This window comes from Salpingoeca rosetta (assembly GCF_000188695.1).
Source record: "Salpingoeca rosetta unplaced genomic scaffold supercont1.1, whole genome shotgun sequence".
In the NCBI taxonomy this organism is placed as follows: domain Eukaryota; class Choanoflagellata; order Craspedida; family Salpingoecidae; genus Salpingoeca; species Salpingoeca rosetta.
This window is the reverse complement of record NW_004457740.1, coordinates 1,091,764-1,105,519: the sequence shown is the minus strand read 5'-3', so window position 1 is coordinate 1,105,519 and position 13,756 is coordinate 1,091,764. Positions and strand designations below refer to the sequence as shown.

At 56.6% G+C, this 13,756-nt stretch overlaps 4 protein-coding genes across 4 annotated transcripts in view; 1 reads left to right on the top strand and 3 right to left on the bottom strand.

The window, feature by feature from the left end:
* The window catches only part of PTSG_11564 (SNW domain-containing protein 1), a 3,963-nt gene extending 135 nt beyond the window's left edge, over positions 1 to 3,828 (bottom strand). The window contains exons 1-8 of the mRNA XM_004998732.1: positions 3,695 to 3,828; positions 3,499 to 3,568; positions 2,967 to 3,206; positions 2,724 to 2,789; positions 1,338 to 2,321; positions 971 to 1,051; positions 571 to 659; positions 1 to 351 (exon numbers count right to left, since the gene is read on the bottom strand). The exon at positions 1 to 351 is cut by the window's left edge and continues 135 nt beyond it. Coding sequence (XP_004998789.1) covers positions 309 to 351; positions 571 to 659; positions 971 to 1,051; positions 1,338 to 2,321; positions 2,724 to 2,789; positions 2,967 to 3,206; positions 3,499 to 3,568; positions 3,695 to 3,711 — 1,590 coding nt within the window. The 5' untranslated portion in view covers positions 3,712 to 3,828 and the 3' untranslated portion in view covers positions 1 to 308. The remainder of the gene's footprint in view (positions 352 to 570; positions 660 to 970; positions 1,052 to 1,337; positions 2,322 to 2,723; positions 2,790 to 2,966; positions 3,207 to 3,498; positions 3,569 to 3,694) is intronic.
* A 257-nt stretch (positions 3,829 to 4,085) lies between these two features.
* On the bottom strand, positions 4,086 to 6,384 carry PTSG_00238 (uncharacterized protein). The gene is made up of 5 exons (XM_004998731.1): positions 5,924 to 6,384; positions 5,551 to 5,650; positions 5,235 to 5,406; positions 4,645 to 4,933; positions 4,086 to 4,331 (listed from the first exon to the last, which is right to left on the bottom strand). The coding sequence occupies exons 1-5, from the start codon at positions 6,275 to 6,277 to the stop codon at positions 4,272 to 4,274; spliced, it is 975 nt and encodes a 324-aa protein (XP_004998788.1). The 5' UTR covers positions 6,278 to 6,384; the 3' UTR covers positions 4,086 to 4,271.
* A 51-nt stretch (positions 6,385 to 6,435) lies between these two features.
* On the bottom strand, positions 6,436 to 8,561 carry PTSG_00237 (40S ribosomal protein S19). Its single transcript, XM_004998730.1, has 6 exons — positions 8,450 to 8,561; positions 7,816 to 7,896; positions 7,491 to 7,581; positions 7,216 to 7,305; positions 6,869 to 6,962; positions 6,436 to 6,650 (listed from the first exon to the last, which is right to left on the bottom strand). The coding sequence occupies exons 2-6, from the start codon at positions 7,894 to 7,896 to the stop codon at positions 6,563 to 6,565; spliced, it is 444 nt and encodes a 147-aa protein (XP_004998787.1). The 5' UTR covers positions 8,450 to 8,561; the 3' UTR covers positions 6,436 to 6,562.
* A 115-nt stretch (positions 8,562 to 8,676) lies between these two features.
* PTSG_00236 (DEAD box ATP-dependent RNA helicase) lies at positions 8,677 to 13,484 on the top strand (the record flags this gene model as incomplete). Its single annotated transcript, XM_004998729.1, has 6 exons — positions 8,677 to 8,808; positions 9,221 to 9,430; positions 9,733 to 10,072; positions 10,471 to 10,602; positions 10,859 to 11,202; positions 11,478 to 13,484. 6 exons carry the CDS (start codon positions 8,677 to 8,679, stop codon positions 13,482 to 13,484), a joined length of 3,165 nt encoding a protein of 1,054 aa, XP_004998786.1.
* Between the last annotated feature and the right edge of the window lie 272 nt (positions 13,485 to 13,756).

The window sequence follows — 13,756 nt, the reverse complement described above, 5'->3', positions numbered from 1 at the left end:
GCTGTTGTCGCATGTGTGATGCATGCGTGCGTGTCTCGCAACAGTGGCACACATACAAGCTCAAGGTGGACCACAATCAAGGAATGGAGGGTTTGTCATGTAGGAGAAATGAAGGGGGAGGGGCTTGCAACAAACACGCAAGCACACAGATAAGCGACAGGCTGAATAGACGTGGGTGGAACCAAACACACAGAATAAACGAACACACACACACACACACACACACACACACACACGAACAAACTGCAACTACGAAGCGTTGTGTGCGGTGTTGTGTGGTGTTTGCAGCGTGCTCTGGTGTGGGTGCGTTACTTGGCGCGCTTGCTGCTGGAGCTGCCCTCATCGCGATCCCTGTCAACCCCAAGCAGCAGGCAGTGCGTGAGTGCGCGCATGTGCGCGGAGGATGGGAGATAGCAGGTGGACAGGAACGGCAAACGAAAAAGGCAGGAGGGAGGGGAAAGGAGGGAAGAAGAGTGCCATGAGGAGCATGGAGTTCACAGCACACATGCACAGAAACACAGACACATAGGCATACAGGCACACTGGCAGAGACACGTGGAGTTGGCATACCCTCGGCGTTTGCTGGAGCCCTCCTTTGCTTCGTTGAGGAACGAGCTGAGGCCAATATCAAGATCGTCCGCATCGCTCTTCTTCTCAAACTGAGGTGGTGGAACATCAAAGCAAGCACCACATAGCGAAACGAAAAGAATGATGTGAGGTGAGATATGGTGAGGGGGGGGAAGGATAGCATCACATGTGAGACACGCACGGCAATTGCGCAGGCAATGGCAACCTTTGATGTCATGACACTCTCATTGAGCTCCCCCTCCCTCAACACATAGGCACTGTCACAACTCAATTCTCAACCACCTCAGCATGCGCAGCACAGCACAACACAGCGCAGCACAGCACAACACAGCGCAGCACAGCACAACACAGGTGCGGTACTCCCGCGGGTGTGTGGACGAACCTGGACGGGGCCAGAGGCGCGACCAGAGGCGCTGTCCGTGCCAGAGAAGCCCTTGTCTGCGCGGAAGCGATCCGTCGTACGCTGTACACGCACATGCATGAGTGGCGGTGGGTGTCGGTGATGGCACCACCACAAGGTGAGCATGTGCAGCAGACAGTGGCAAAGGGCACCCGAAGCACAAACAATACGCAACGCATACATGCACCTACATCAGAGCAAAACAGTCGACAGCATATCACTAAAACAAACACACACAAACACACACAAACACACGCACACACGCACACGCAGACACACAAGCACACGCATGCACACACACAAACGCAGACACACACACACACAACACACACAACACACGCTGACTTACAATCTGCTCGTACTCCTCGTCGGCGTCGACTTCCTTGCGGCGGGTTGGCCTGTAGATGGACTGCGCCTGCGTGCCGCGCATGGGCTTGTCGTACACGTTGTACGAGTCTTCAGTACCAAACCCTGCGCTGATGCCGCCGCCCTGCCCAAACAGCCGCGAGTCATACGTGACGCCCTTGCTAGCCGGCCCGCCAAGCCCGAGCGCAATGCGCTCCGTCACGTCGCGCTCGTCGTCCCGCTGCAGCCGCGACCGCTTGTCTGGCGCCGCGTTGGCAATGTTGCGCTGCCGCCTAAACTCCCGCTCGCGCTCCTTGCGGATCTCATCGCGCTCCATCACGCCCTCCGCGTCCTCGGCGTCGTCGCCAGTGCGGATGCCGGCGCGCTGCTCGCGTGCGCGCTCGGCCATGCGGCGAAGGCTCTCCTCCTGTCGCTCCTTCTCCTTCTGCGCAGCACGCGTGCGAATCTCGTGGCGCTTCTGGATGGCAATGCGCGACTCGCGCTCGGCAATGTACAGCGCCTCGGCAACCTTGGCAAAGTTGTCGTTGATGGTGACGTCCTGCAGGCCGCGCCCGTCCGCCGCCATGCGCTTGTCCAGCGGCACCGTAAACCCCTTGTGGTTCTTCCAGTTTGAGATGCAGGGCGGAATGTCCCAGCTGCGCTGCTCCTCCGCCGTGACCTTGCGCGGCGGGGAGTGCAGCACGGGCGCCGGCGGCGATGGCGGCCCGCGCGGGATCTTCTGGTTCGTGCGGAACTTGGGCGGCTCCAGCGGGTCAACCTGCTCGTTCATCATGCGGATGATGCGCTGCTGCGCGCCAGAGTTGTGCCCGCCGCCGCCCTGCTGCGGGGTGTAGCGGATGTATGTTGGGTCACGCTCGCTCTTCTGCACGTGGGTGGCGCGCGCGGACGCCACCTTGCCGTCAACCATCTTCGACAGCGCATCCCACGTCTCCTTGGCCGTGTCCGCAATCTCTTCTTCACTCGGGCCCTGATCACCACACACACAAAAAGTAAGTGTGTGCCGGGGGGAGGGAATGACATGTGGGTGAGTATGAGAGTGTGTATGTGTATGTAAGCGTGTGAACATGCATGAATTTGTGTATGAATTTGTGTACGAGAGAGACAGTGTGGGTGTGTGTGAGTGAGAGCGTGGATGTGTGTGCATTAACGTGTGGTGGATGTGTGTGCATTAACGTGTGGATGTGAGTGCATTTAACGTGTGGATGTATGTGCATTTAACGTGTGGGTGTATGTGCATTAACGTGTGGATGTATGTGCGCGTGTGTGCGCGTGTGTGCCAATGCGTGCGCGGTGCGTGAATGTGACAAAACACAGCTCTCAACACATCAGGTCGCTGTAACCCTGCGAGGCCATATAAAGTGCACAGTACCTGGCGTTTGTCATCATCTGCAGTCACGTCCGCAGGCATCAGGTTCTTGTGGGACGTGTGGACAATCTGCCGCCAACACAACAAGAACAAGCAGACGTGAACAAAGAATGACATTGGGGTCAAAGGCGTGGTCTGGGTGTTGTGGTTGAATATGCGAGCAGTAGCAGCCACAACGCGATGCATGACAGCGAAGAGGAAACGTAAAACAAGAACGCAACAGAGCCATCATAAGTGCACGCACACCTCGTTCTTGTGACGGCCCTGCTTGGCCAGCGCGTCGTACTTGACCTTGCCGTCTTGGCCCACTTGCAACGTCATGGTGGAGGACTTTTGCTTCTGGCCGCGCTTCAGGCCCATGCTCAATGGGTACTGTGCCATTGGAATCTCTGGGAAGGCACCGCCGTCTCCAAAGTCTTCCACCTTGCGCGGACGCCACCCATGCCGCTGGCCGTACGGAGGGATCTTGCTCGTTGCAATCGCCACCTACACAATGGGCATCAAAGCAGAGGACAACAGGAAGAAGCAAGTCGGCAAGGGGAGCAAGATGGTGGCCGAAGACATGCAACCATCACGGAACAACCGCGCGTGAGGGGAGTGACACCACGGTGTGGAGGTGGTTTGCTTCGCATACAACGAAAGAAAGGGGCTTGCGTGAAAACACACATGCACACACGCAAGTGCACATGCAAACACACACATGTACACACACACATGTACACACATGGACACATGTACACATGCACACATGCAGCACATGCAGCACATGCACACAGACCTGTGCAGCGGCAGCGTCGTCGTACTCATCCTCGTCCTCTTCCGAGGCATGGATGGGACGAGGAAGGAGGCTATGCACAAGCAACAACGTGAACGAGCGAAAAGGCGCAAGTGTCAGAGCTGAGCATCCAAAAACAAGTGAAGGCCGTTGGCAAACCACAAAGCAGGTACATGCCGCATCCATCCCATTCACACACCTGTTGAGTGTCGCCATTATCGTCGTCTCTTTGTGTGATACGATGCGACAATGTGTTGTGACAGATGTGATCAACGTCGCAGAGAGCAGCTGGTCGGTTTGTGTCGTGTCGTGGTGGTGGTCGTTCGGTTTGGTTGCGGATAAATGATCAAGATGCCAGCAGTTTTTCCACAACTGGGCTGATGTCTTTTATGGTGTCGCTAACCGCAGTCAAGGGCGGAAGCTGCTCGCTTGTGTTGTGTTTTGTTGTTGTTGGTGTGTGTGTGTGTGTGTGTGTGTGTGTGTGTGTGTGTGTGTGTGTGTGTGTGTGTGTGTGTGTGTGTGTGTGTGTGTGTGTGTGTGTGTGTGTGTGTGTGTGTGTTGTGTGTGTGTGTGCGTGCGTGTGTATGTGTGTGCGTGTGTGTGTGTGTGTGTGTGTGTGTGCGGTCGTAAAGGGGAAAGGGACACGTCTTCTGCTGTAACACATGAAAGAAGAACAAACAAAAGGTGTGACGATTGGGAGATGCAACAGTCGGGAACGTCACATGACGGAACGTAACACATACCACGCCACATGTGAATGCAAACGAGCAGCAGCATTACTCCAGCTCTTGCATAGTGTGCACAAAGATTGTGTCATGCCATGCTTCCGGTGGTGCCTGCGCAACAGTCACGCACGTCGCACAACCGCACGCCATAGATGGCAGGTCGCACCACGCCATGTAGGCGTCTTTCTGTGAGTTGTTGATGTTCGACATCAAAGAAGGAAAAAGCGGAGGGAGGCAGGAAGGTGTACAGGTACCACGAAGTCGCATGCGCACTTCACATACGAGCACACAGACACAGACACAGACACACGCAGACACACAGACACAGACACACACGGACACACGGACACACACGCACACGCACAACATAACACATACACGTACACACACACCACACCACACCACACCACACCACACCACACACCTGGAGGTTAAAGGCAATGGCCACGCGGGGCTCTTTGCCTGCGGTGGGCAAGACAGTGTGCGGCATCCAGCCAGGGAACAGCACAAGATCGCCGGCAACAGGTGCCATATAATGTGCGCGCTCAAAGGGGAACTTGGGGAACCCGCGCGGGTCCGGGAACTTGAGCTCGCCAGAGAGAGCAGGCGTGCGAACGTAGTACACGCCGCTCACCGCGCTGCCAAAGTGGACGTGCGCTTGGTGGTCGATGCCCCACTTGCTCACCGTCGCCCAGTACGCGTACGAATTCCCGCTTTCGATGCAAATATGGTGCGCAAGCGTGAGTGGTGGCGAGCGGTGCACATGGGCGCACGTGACGAAGAACACACAAGGCAGCACATCGAACAGCAGGCACAGTTGCAGGCACACGACCATGCAGAGGCAGATGTACACATGTGGCCATGCACAGGCAGATGTAGCAGATGTACACATGCGGGCACAGTCACACTCCCACAAGCGGATGCCAGTTCGCACACACACACACACACACACATGCACACACACACACACATGCACACACACACAACACACAAGTGCACGAACAAGATATGTACCCGCTTGGGTTGATGTAGGAAGGAAAGGCGAGCTTGTCGGGCTCATCGCCAGGCAGGTTGCCGATGAACTTGGCCACGTTAATGTCCCAGAACGATTTGAGGATGTTCATCTCTCGCAGCCCTTCCAGCATGTTGAATTGCCGTTCGTAAAACCCGTTGTTCACCTCGTTGTCTGCAACACACGCAAACACATGAACGTGAGCATCGTCGTCAAGTCATGTCAATGTGATGTGGCGTGTCATGTCACATGCTGTTGGTGGATGTCGTTTGAACCCACAGCATAGATGCGACTGTGCCTCACAGCTTGTTGACTCACAGGTGCGACGGTCCATGTTGACGTTCTTGGCCAGGTCCAACGAGTCAACGTAGGTGTTCCACCGATCCACAATGACATCCGCCAGGGCCTGGTTGATGTGCTGTGACATGCCACAACGGCAGCAAAACAAGTAGCGACTCACATCAGCCAAACAAGTACCGCCACAGAGAGCGCGAGAGAACGAGAGTAGGCGGGCGAGCTCGAGGAAAAGAGAGCAGGAGAACCGGAGAACGGGAAGGCAGGAGAGCAACACACATACACACACACACACACACACACACACACACACACACACACACACACACACACACACACGCACGCACACAGGCACTCAGTCACACACACACACATACACACACACACATGTGCATACGTTGACGACGTCTGGGTCCGTGTACTTGTGAATGTTGGTGCGATAGATGGGGGTAGCAAAGTGCAAGTGTAGCTGTGCCTTGCCCGTCATGTTGGCCCACCAAGGGGTAGCGTTCCTGGCAGCATCGGCTGCTTCAATCGCATCCCCAACCTGCAAGAACACATTTGTGTCCCGTACACTGGGCTTGCTACCAGAGCAACTGTCTGACGCGTCACTGCACTGTTCCACGCCAGTCTCTCCAGCGCTTGCGTGCGCAATTGGAAACTGAGCAGTGCCAGCAACAACCGCCACCAGCGCCACAGCAGCCCAAGCCATGCACGCCAGAGGCAGCCCACGACACGGCCGTGTCGTCATGTCAGCGCTGGTTGTGTTTTGTGGGTATGAAGGAGGTGGCGGTTGAGAGCTTGTGCACAGCGAAAATGCGGCCCATCTTGTGGTGTGGCGTTGTGATGACTCTCTCAACCCCCCCCCAACCTCTTCAACCGCTTCAACCGCAAGTTCTTCTTGACAGCGTGAGTCTTGCTGATGGCTACCATGCACTGTGTACTTTGGTGGTTAGTTGTATTGCAGACCAAAAGCAGCCATGGTGAGCGCAAGTGAGTCAAGTGAAAACGGGATCAACGCTTGCTTGGTGGGCGTTTACTCCTCCTCCTGCTGCATCGTGTTGGCAATCTGTGTTGCAAGACGATCCAGGTCCTTCTGTCCAACAGGTGTGATCACACGGCCACTACACAAGAAGCGCAAGAAACACGCATGTAGCAGAAAGTGAGCCAGGAAGTGGGGGATGTGAGGAAATGTGGGGTGCAAACACAGGCGTTCCCATGCAAACAACAAGTGCACACCAGCGACAACAGAAAGCACACACTACGGGGAATCACGACATACCAACAACGACAACACACACGCAAAGGAAGGGCGGGTTATGTGTGTGCAAATCAGACTTACCCAGACTCGAGCTCAGCGAGAACCCTGACGCTCTCGAGGGCCTGAACGCACTTGCGGGCAACGGAGCCAGAGCCGCGCTTGAAGTGGTTAGGGCCTAACAGCGAACGGTACCAAAAAAAAAAAAAGTCAAACAACGTGTGAGCGCGTGCGCAGCATGTTCTCGGTCGCAATGGCAGGCGGCTGTGCAAAGCGTGGCTGTGCAAACCGTTGTTGCAACAGCAGCGAACAATGGGCACAACATCCACCCTGACATACACACACGCACCACCAATGTCCGCACCAACCAAACATGACACAACCCCCCCCCACACACACACGTGCAACGCAACAAAGAAAGAGCAACTTACGAGTACCACGACGAGCAGAACCACCGTACACCTTCCTCAGAGCACCAATGCCAACACCACCACGGATGTAGATGTGACGGGCAATGGAGGCTGTTGTGTGTGTGTGTGTGCGTGAAATGAGTGAGCGTTTGGAGGGAGAGGGAGGGGGAGAGAGAGGACAGCAGTCAGGAGAGCACTGCAAGCGAAACAGGCAGATGGGAACGTTGGTCCCAGCCACGCTCCACCGCCACAAACGGAAAAAAAAACCAACAACGTGGCAAATAAGGAAAGCATACCGCAGCGAACGTAGAACCAGTCCTCATCATAGGGAGCGAGCTCCTTGAAGGGGGCGGTCTTGACGTAGTCTGCCCACGCTGGGGGCTTGATCTGTGTGCATCCGAAGAATGGGAAGGTCGGCACACAACAACGAGGCGCTCACAGTCAGTACTCGAACAGCACGCACCACATCATCACAATGTATTGGACACAGGCACCACATGTAACACATGTAACAGCGAGCCATGCGTGCAAGCCAGAAGAAACGCAGCACATGCACGCCCCGACACATACACAAGTGGCAAAGCAACCAACACACACAAGCAAGAACACACACACGCACACCTTGCCCTGCCGCTTCAGGAGCGCGGCATACGCGTGGATGAGCTTGTCGGCGGGGACGTCCTTCACGGTGGCGCTAGGCATCTGTGGGGGGGGGGAAGAGGAAGACGGCAAGGAAGCAAGACGCAAGGGAGGGTCGGGTCAGTCAACGCAGAGTGCCAAGTGACAAGGAAACAACAGAGCCGAGGAAGAGAAGAGAAAGAGAAGAAAGAGGGAACGACGTTCAAGCTAAGACTGCTGCTGCATCACTCGGACGCACAGCGTCTTTCCTCTCGTTCAACTGGACTGTGGATGCTCTGGCACGTCGCTTGCTCCACTCACCCCCCCTCTCTATCTCTCCCTCCCTCTCTATTGCGGTCAAGTCGGCAGACGTGCTGGTCGTCGAGGGTTCATCATCGCTGCAACTACACTGCGTCGTGTGTGTCTGGTAGTGTGTGCGCCTGCGTCGCCCACAACACACACGCCCACACGCACACAATGGCCGGCAGTACTGCTTCCGTGCACCCTGAGTGCACTGAGGGGGTTGTCTCTGTTCTCCCCCCTCCTCCATCATCATCGCACATGCACCACTCCTCAGCAGCCACCTGCCACCAGGCACGCACGCACGCATGATCCACCTCTGCTTCTCGTGTCTCACCTTTGGTGGTGGTGGTGTTCACGCGAGAGGCAAGACGAGAGGGAAAAGGCACTCTGGTCGGAAAGCACGCGCTTTGCGATTGTCGGAAAACACTCAAGAAGACAATTTGCCGTATCTTCAAACAAAAACAGTCGCTGGTTGTGCATTTTCATAGTGTCGCATACCGCTGCTCAATTCGTCTGCTAGAGCGTTCGCGAGGACCAAGGACTCACATCACGTCAACCAACATGGCTGGTGGTGGCAGCGATGGCGTGGACCGCAAGCGGCGGCACGACGACGATGGTGTTGGAAGGCCAGACGCAGGTGATGCAGCGGCAGGTGCTGTGGACGCCAAACGGCCCAAGGCAAGCGACTCAAAGGTGTGTGTGTGTGTGTGTGTGTGTGTGGGTGTGTGGGTGTGTGGGTGTGTTGCTGGTTTGGTGGGTGCTTGTGCACGTGTGCAGCTTGGCGGAGTGACACTGCGCATGCATGCATCAACTCACTTGCACACACACACGCACGCACACGCACGCACACACATGCTCACACAACAACAACAACAACAACAACAACAACAACAACAACAACAACAACAACAACAACAACAACAACAACAACAACAACAACAACAACAACAACAACAACAACAACAACAACAACAACAACAACAACAACAACAACAACAACAACAACACCACCACCAACAACAACAAATGTTCACTCACCCCCCCCCCCCAACACACACACACACACAAACGCTCAACACACGCTCACACACACGCTCACGCGCAGTTCAAGGAAGAGTTGGCAAAGAAAAAGGCCCAGGAAGAGAAGATCAGGGCGCGACGAGAGCGGCTGGCGTCATGGCGCAAAAAGATGGAGAAGATGAAGAGTAGTAAAGAACAGCAAGGCCAGAGCGACAAGGAAGCGCAACCACAAAGCGACCAAGCTGCCAGCGCCAGCAGCTCTAGCAAACCTACAAAAGTCTCCCTCAACAACAAGGTAAATGCAGTGATGTGAAGCAAGCACGATACCGTCTAGTTCAGCACCTTTTATCTTGTTCTACACCTCACAAAGGCCTGCACTTCAGCTTGTCTCTTACCACACGTGCAGTCGCAATGAACACGCAACATCCACACACACACACACACACACACACACCTCACGCAGACACATACCCTCACACCCGCACTCACACTCCAACTCACCCTCCCACCCACACTCACACTCAAACTCACCCTCACACTCACCCTCACACTCACCCTCACACTCACCTTCACACTCAACCTCACACACCCTAATAGATGCGGCCAGCAGCAGTGTCGAATGGCATGTTTGCGGAAGAAGAGGAGGAAGCAAAACCAAAGCCCAGCATGGCTGTGCCCGCCAACATCCTGGCCAAGTTCAAGCAGGCACAACAGAACCGACAGTCCGCTCTGGACAACGATGATGCTGATGACAAGAAGGACGACGACGATGACGAGGAGGAGGACGATGGCACGGATCCACTTGACGCGTTCATGCAGTCTGTTGACACCGAGGTCACCAAGATCAAAGCACAGGACGCAAAGCGCATGCGAACACACAAGATGCTCGGTATCCTGGGGCAAAGCAAGCGCGGCGAGAAAATCTCAGACGCAAACGGTGCGTTGGTGATGGGATGTGTTATGATGTGCTCGCTGTGTGCATGCGTGCGTGTGTGCCCATATCTGCATGCGTATGCGCACGTGTATGCGCACGCGTGTGCGTATGAGTATTTGTGTGTGTGTTTGTACATGGCTGCTCATGTGCGAAATTTGTATGCGTATGTGTATCTGCATGCATATGTGCATGAGTATTTGTATGTGTGTTTGTACCTGTGTTTGTACCTGTGTTTGTACATGGCTGATCATGTGTGCTACCCCCAATCCACAACTGCCTCGCCCCCCCCCCCGGGTGCTGCCATGTAATATTCGTCCTGGCCATTGGCATCGTTCATCTTCACATTCATCGTTGACCCATGGCAATGGCCTGCTGCGTTTGTTCCATGTGATGGCTTGCAGAGGGCTTTGACTATCCCTTGAGCGACGAGGAGGAGGAAGAGCAGGCGGGCCAGCCCAAGTACTGGAGCGGCTACACGCCAAAGCAGCCCCGCGAACTCGGCGTCCCAGATCACGCAAAGATCGAATACGAAGGTGTGTGCGCGAGTATGCTTTGTACATGTGTTTGTGTGTGCTTGTGTGAGTGTCTGTCTGTCTGTCTGTCTCTGTGTCTGTCTGTCTCCCTCTCTCTCTCTCTGTGACTCTGTGACTCTGTGTGTCTGTATCTGTGCAATCCGCTGTCCCCTCTCCAATCTCCATATTTGCACTGTCCATGTGTCACCCCACGCCGTTTCCTTCCACACCGCTTATCCCTCCACATCCTCCCACCATTACATTCTGCGTCATGCAGACTTCCGCAAGAGCTTCTATGTTGAGGTGCCTGAGATCAAGCGCATGTCTGACCAGGAGGTGGCCCAGCTCCGCTTTGAGCTCGAGAACATCAAGACACGCGGCCGCGATTGCCCACGGCCCATCAAGACGTGGAACCAGTCTGGCCTCCCGCGCCGCGTGCTCGACGTTCTCAGGGCCCTCAAGTATGACGACCCGACGCCGATCCAGGCGCAGGCCCTGCCCGTCATCATGTCTGGTCGCGACATGCTCGGCATTGCCAAGACGGGCTCTGGCAAGACGCTCGCCTTCCTCCTCCCCATGCTCAGACACGTCCTCGACCAGCGCCGCGTCCGCCAGGGAGAGGTCCGTGCAACCGCGCATTTGTGTGCATGCATGTTTGTGTGCATGTGTGTGTGTGCACGTGTGCATGCATGTGTGTGTGTGTGTGTGTGCGCGCGCATGTGTGTGTGTGCATGTGTGTTTTTTTTTTTTGCGTGCTGTATGTCCTGACCGCTCCTTGTCTGCGTGCACTTGTTGTATCCACTGTTTCCCTTTGCCACTGTCATTCAACACCGAATCTGACGAGCTTACTCACCATTTACACGCACACCTCGACATGGAAATGGCTGCGGGTGCAGGGCTGCATTGCGCTGATCCTGTCGCCAACGCGCGAGCTTGCTGTACAAACATACACGGAGGCGAAGAAGTTCACCAAGCACCTGGACCTGCGCATTGCGTGCGTGTACGGCGGCTCAGACATTGCGGACCAGATTGCCCACCTGAAGCGCTCCGTGGAGATTATCGTGTGCACGCCCGGGCGCATGATTGACATGCTGACGGTGAACCGGGGCAAGGTGACCAACCCGCGGCGCATCACGTATGTGGTGCTGGACGAGGCCGACCGCATGTTCGACATGGGCTTTGAGCCGCAGGTCATGCGCATCCTGGACAACATCCGGCCCGACAGGCAGACGGTCATGTTCTCCGCCACCTTCCCGCGCGCCATGGAGGTGCTTGCGCGCAAGATTCTGAAGAAGCCCATTGAGATCCAGGTGGGCGGGCGCAGCATTGTCAGCGACACGGTGGAGCAGCACGTGCTCGTACTGGAGGAGCAAAACAAGTTTAACAAGCTTCTCGAGCTGCTGGGCATCTACTACGTGCAGGGCAGCGTGATTGTGTTTGTGCACCGGCAGGAGAAGGCAGACATGCTGCTGACGAACCTGATGGGCCACGGGTACATGAGCCTGCCGCTGCACGGCGCCGTCTCCCAGGAGGACCGCCAGTCAAACATCCGCGACTTCAAGCTGGGCAACGTCAAGATCCTCATTGCCACCTCCGTTGCGGCGCGCGGGCTGGACGTGAAGAGCCTCAAGCTTGTTGTCAACTACGACTGCCCAAACCACTACGAGGACTACGTGCACCGGTGCGGCCGCACGGGCCGCGCAGGGAACAAGGGCACTGCGTTTACCTTTGTCACCAAGGACGACAAGCAGCTTGCCGGGCACGTGATCAAGGCGCTGGAGCTGTCCAGCCAGGAGGTGCCGGCAGACCTCAAGGCCGTGTGGGAGGAGTACAAGAAGGAGATGAAGGCCAAGGGCAAGCGCATCGGGGCCGGGTCCGGGTTTCGGGGCCGCGGGTACAAGTTCAGCGCCGAGGAGCTCATCCGGCGCAAGCAGATGAAGCTGCTGGCGCTCAAGGCGCACAGCGAAGGAAACCTGGACGCAGACTACAAGGAGCGGGAGCAGGAGCTGGCGGAGGAGATTGAGTCGCAGGTGGACATTCTCATGGGCAAGAAGCCCAAGGCGCAGCTTGAGGATGAGGAGACGGAGGAGCGCGCCGCAGACCAGGACAAGGACGCAACGGGCACCGCCGACGCCGCCGCAGAGGGCGCAGCGGCAACGGCAGCAGGAGGGGCGGACTCGTCGTCGCTGGAGACCAAGGCCAAGGTTGCGGCAGCAACAGCGCCGCTGCTCGGCGCAACGCCCGCCGACGCCCTGCTCACGGGACCAGGTGCCACCACCACGTCCTCCTCCTCCTCCTCCTCATCATCAGCGTCGGCGACGGCAGCGACAGGCGGTGCAGAGGGCACTACCGCTGCTGGTGGTAAAGATGGACTGCTGGGCGCAGCGCCGGCTGGGCAGGCCAAGGCGGCAGACCCGCTGGCGAAGATGGCGGAGGCCATGGCGCGCGCAAAGGCCGTGAACCAGAAGTACGGGTTTGAGTCGCTTGCGGAGCTCAAGGCAAAACAGCAGCAGCAGCAACAACAGCAGCAGCAGCAGCAGCAGGCGGGACCGGGCCACTTTGAGGAAGAGATTGAGGTGAACGACTGGCCGCAGCAGGCGCGGTGGAAGGTGACGCGCAAGGAGTTTATGACGGAGGTTGCGGAGACGTGCGACGCGGCCATCACGGTTCGTGGCACGTTCTTCCCGCGCGGGTCAAAGCGGCCAAAGGGCATGGAGAACGAGCGGCCCATCTACATCTGCATCGAGGCGCAGAACCAGGCTGCCGTGGACAGGGCCGTCAATCTGTGCCGCCAGGTGCTCAAGGAGGAGCTGCACACCGCAGCCACCACCTTCCAGCCACAGAGCCGCTCGCAGCAGCAGCCGGGCAGGTACCGCGTGCTTGCGCTCACAGGCGGCAAGTAGACGCGTGTGGTTGCATTCCTATGGTTGCATGGCCATGGTTGTATGTGTGCGCACTTTTGTGCTCCCTGTGCTCCGGTACTGTGCACGCGCGTATGTTGGTGTTGGTGTTGGTGTGTGTGTGTGTGTGTGTGTGTGTGTGTGTGTGTGTGCTTCCTACTTGTAGCTGACGCTCACTGGACAGCGAGTGGGTGGCTTGTGTCTTGTATGGTCGCGATGAGTTGGTATGAATGTATGTAAAACAAACCCATAAACTCCCAAATCACAGCAGCAGA

What these genes read in the sequence shown, in the direction of transcription:
- PTSG_00238 (XM_004998731.1), bottom strand. Translation starts at nt 6,277, where the DNA reads ATGACGACACGGCCGTGTCGTGGGCTGCCTCTGGCGTGCATGGCTTGG. An exon ending in CGGACCCAGACGTCGTCAAC is followed by an intron (nt 5,651 to 5,923) that starts GTATGCACATGT and finishes GGCATGTCACAG; the next exon opens with CACATCAACCAGGCCCTGGC. An exon ending in CAACATGGACCGTCGCACCT is followed by an intron (nt 5,407 to 5,550) that starts GTGAGTCAACAA and finishes CGTGTGTTGCAG; the next exon opens with ACAACGAGGTGAACAACGGG.
- PTSG_00237 (XM_004998730.1), bottom strand. Translation starts at nt 7,896, where the DNA reads ATGCCTAGCGCCACCGTGAAGGACGTCCCCGCCGACAAGCTCATCCAC. An exon ending in TCCTGAAGCGGCAGGGCAAG is followed by an intron (nt 7,582 to 7,815) that starts GTGTGCGTGTGT and finishes GGATGCACACAG; the next exon opens with ATCAAGCCCCCAGCGTGGGC. An exon ending in CTGGTTCTACGTTCGCTGCG is followed by an intron (nt 7,306 to 7,490) that starts GTATGCTTTCCT and finishes CACACACAACAG; the next exon opens with CCTCCATTGCCCGTCACATC.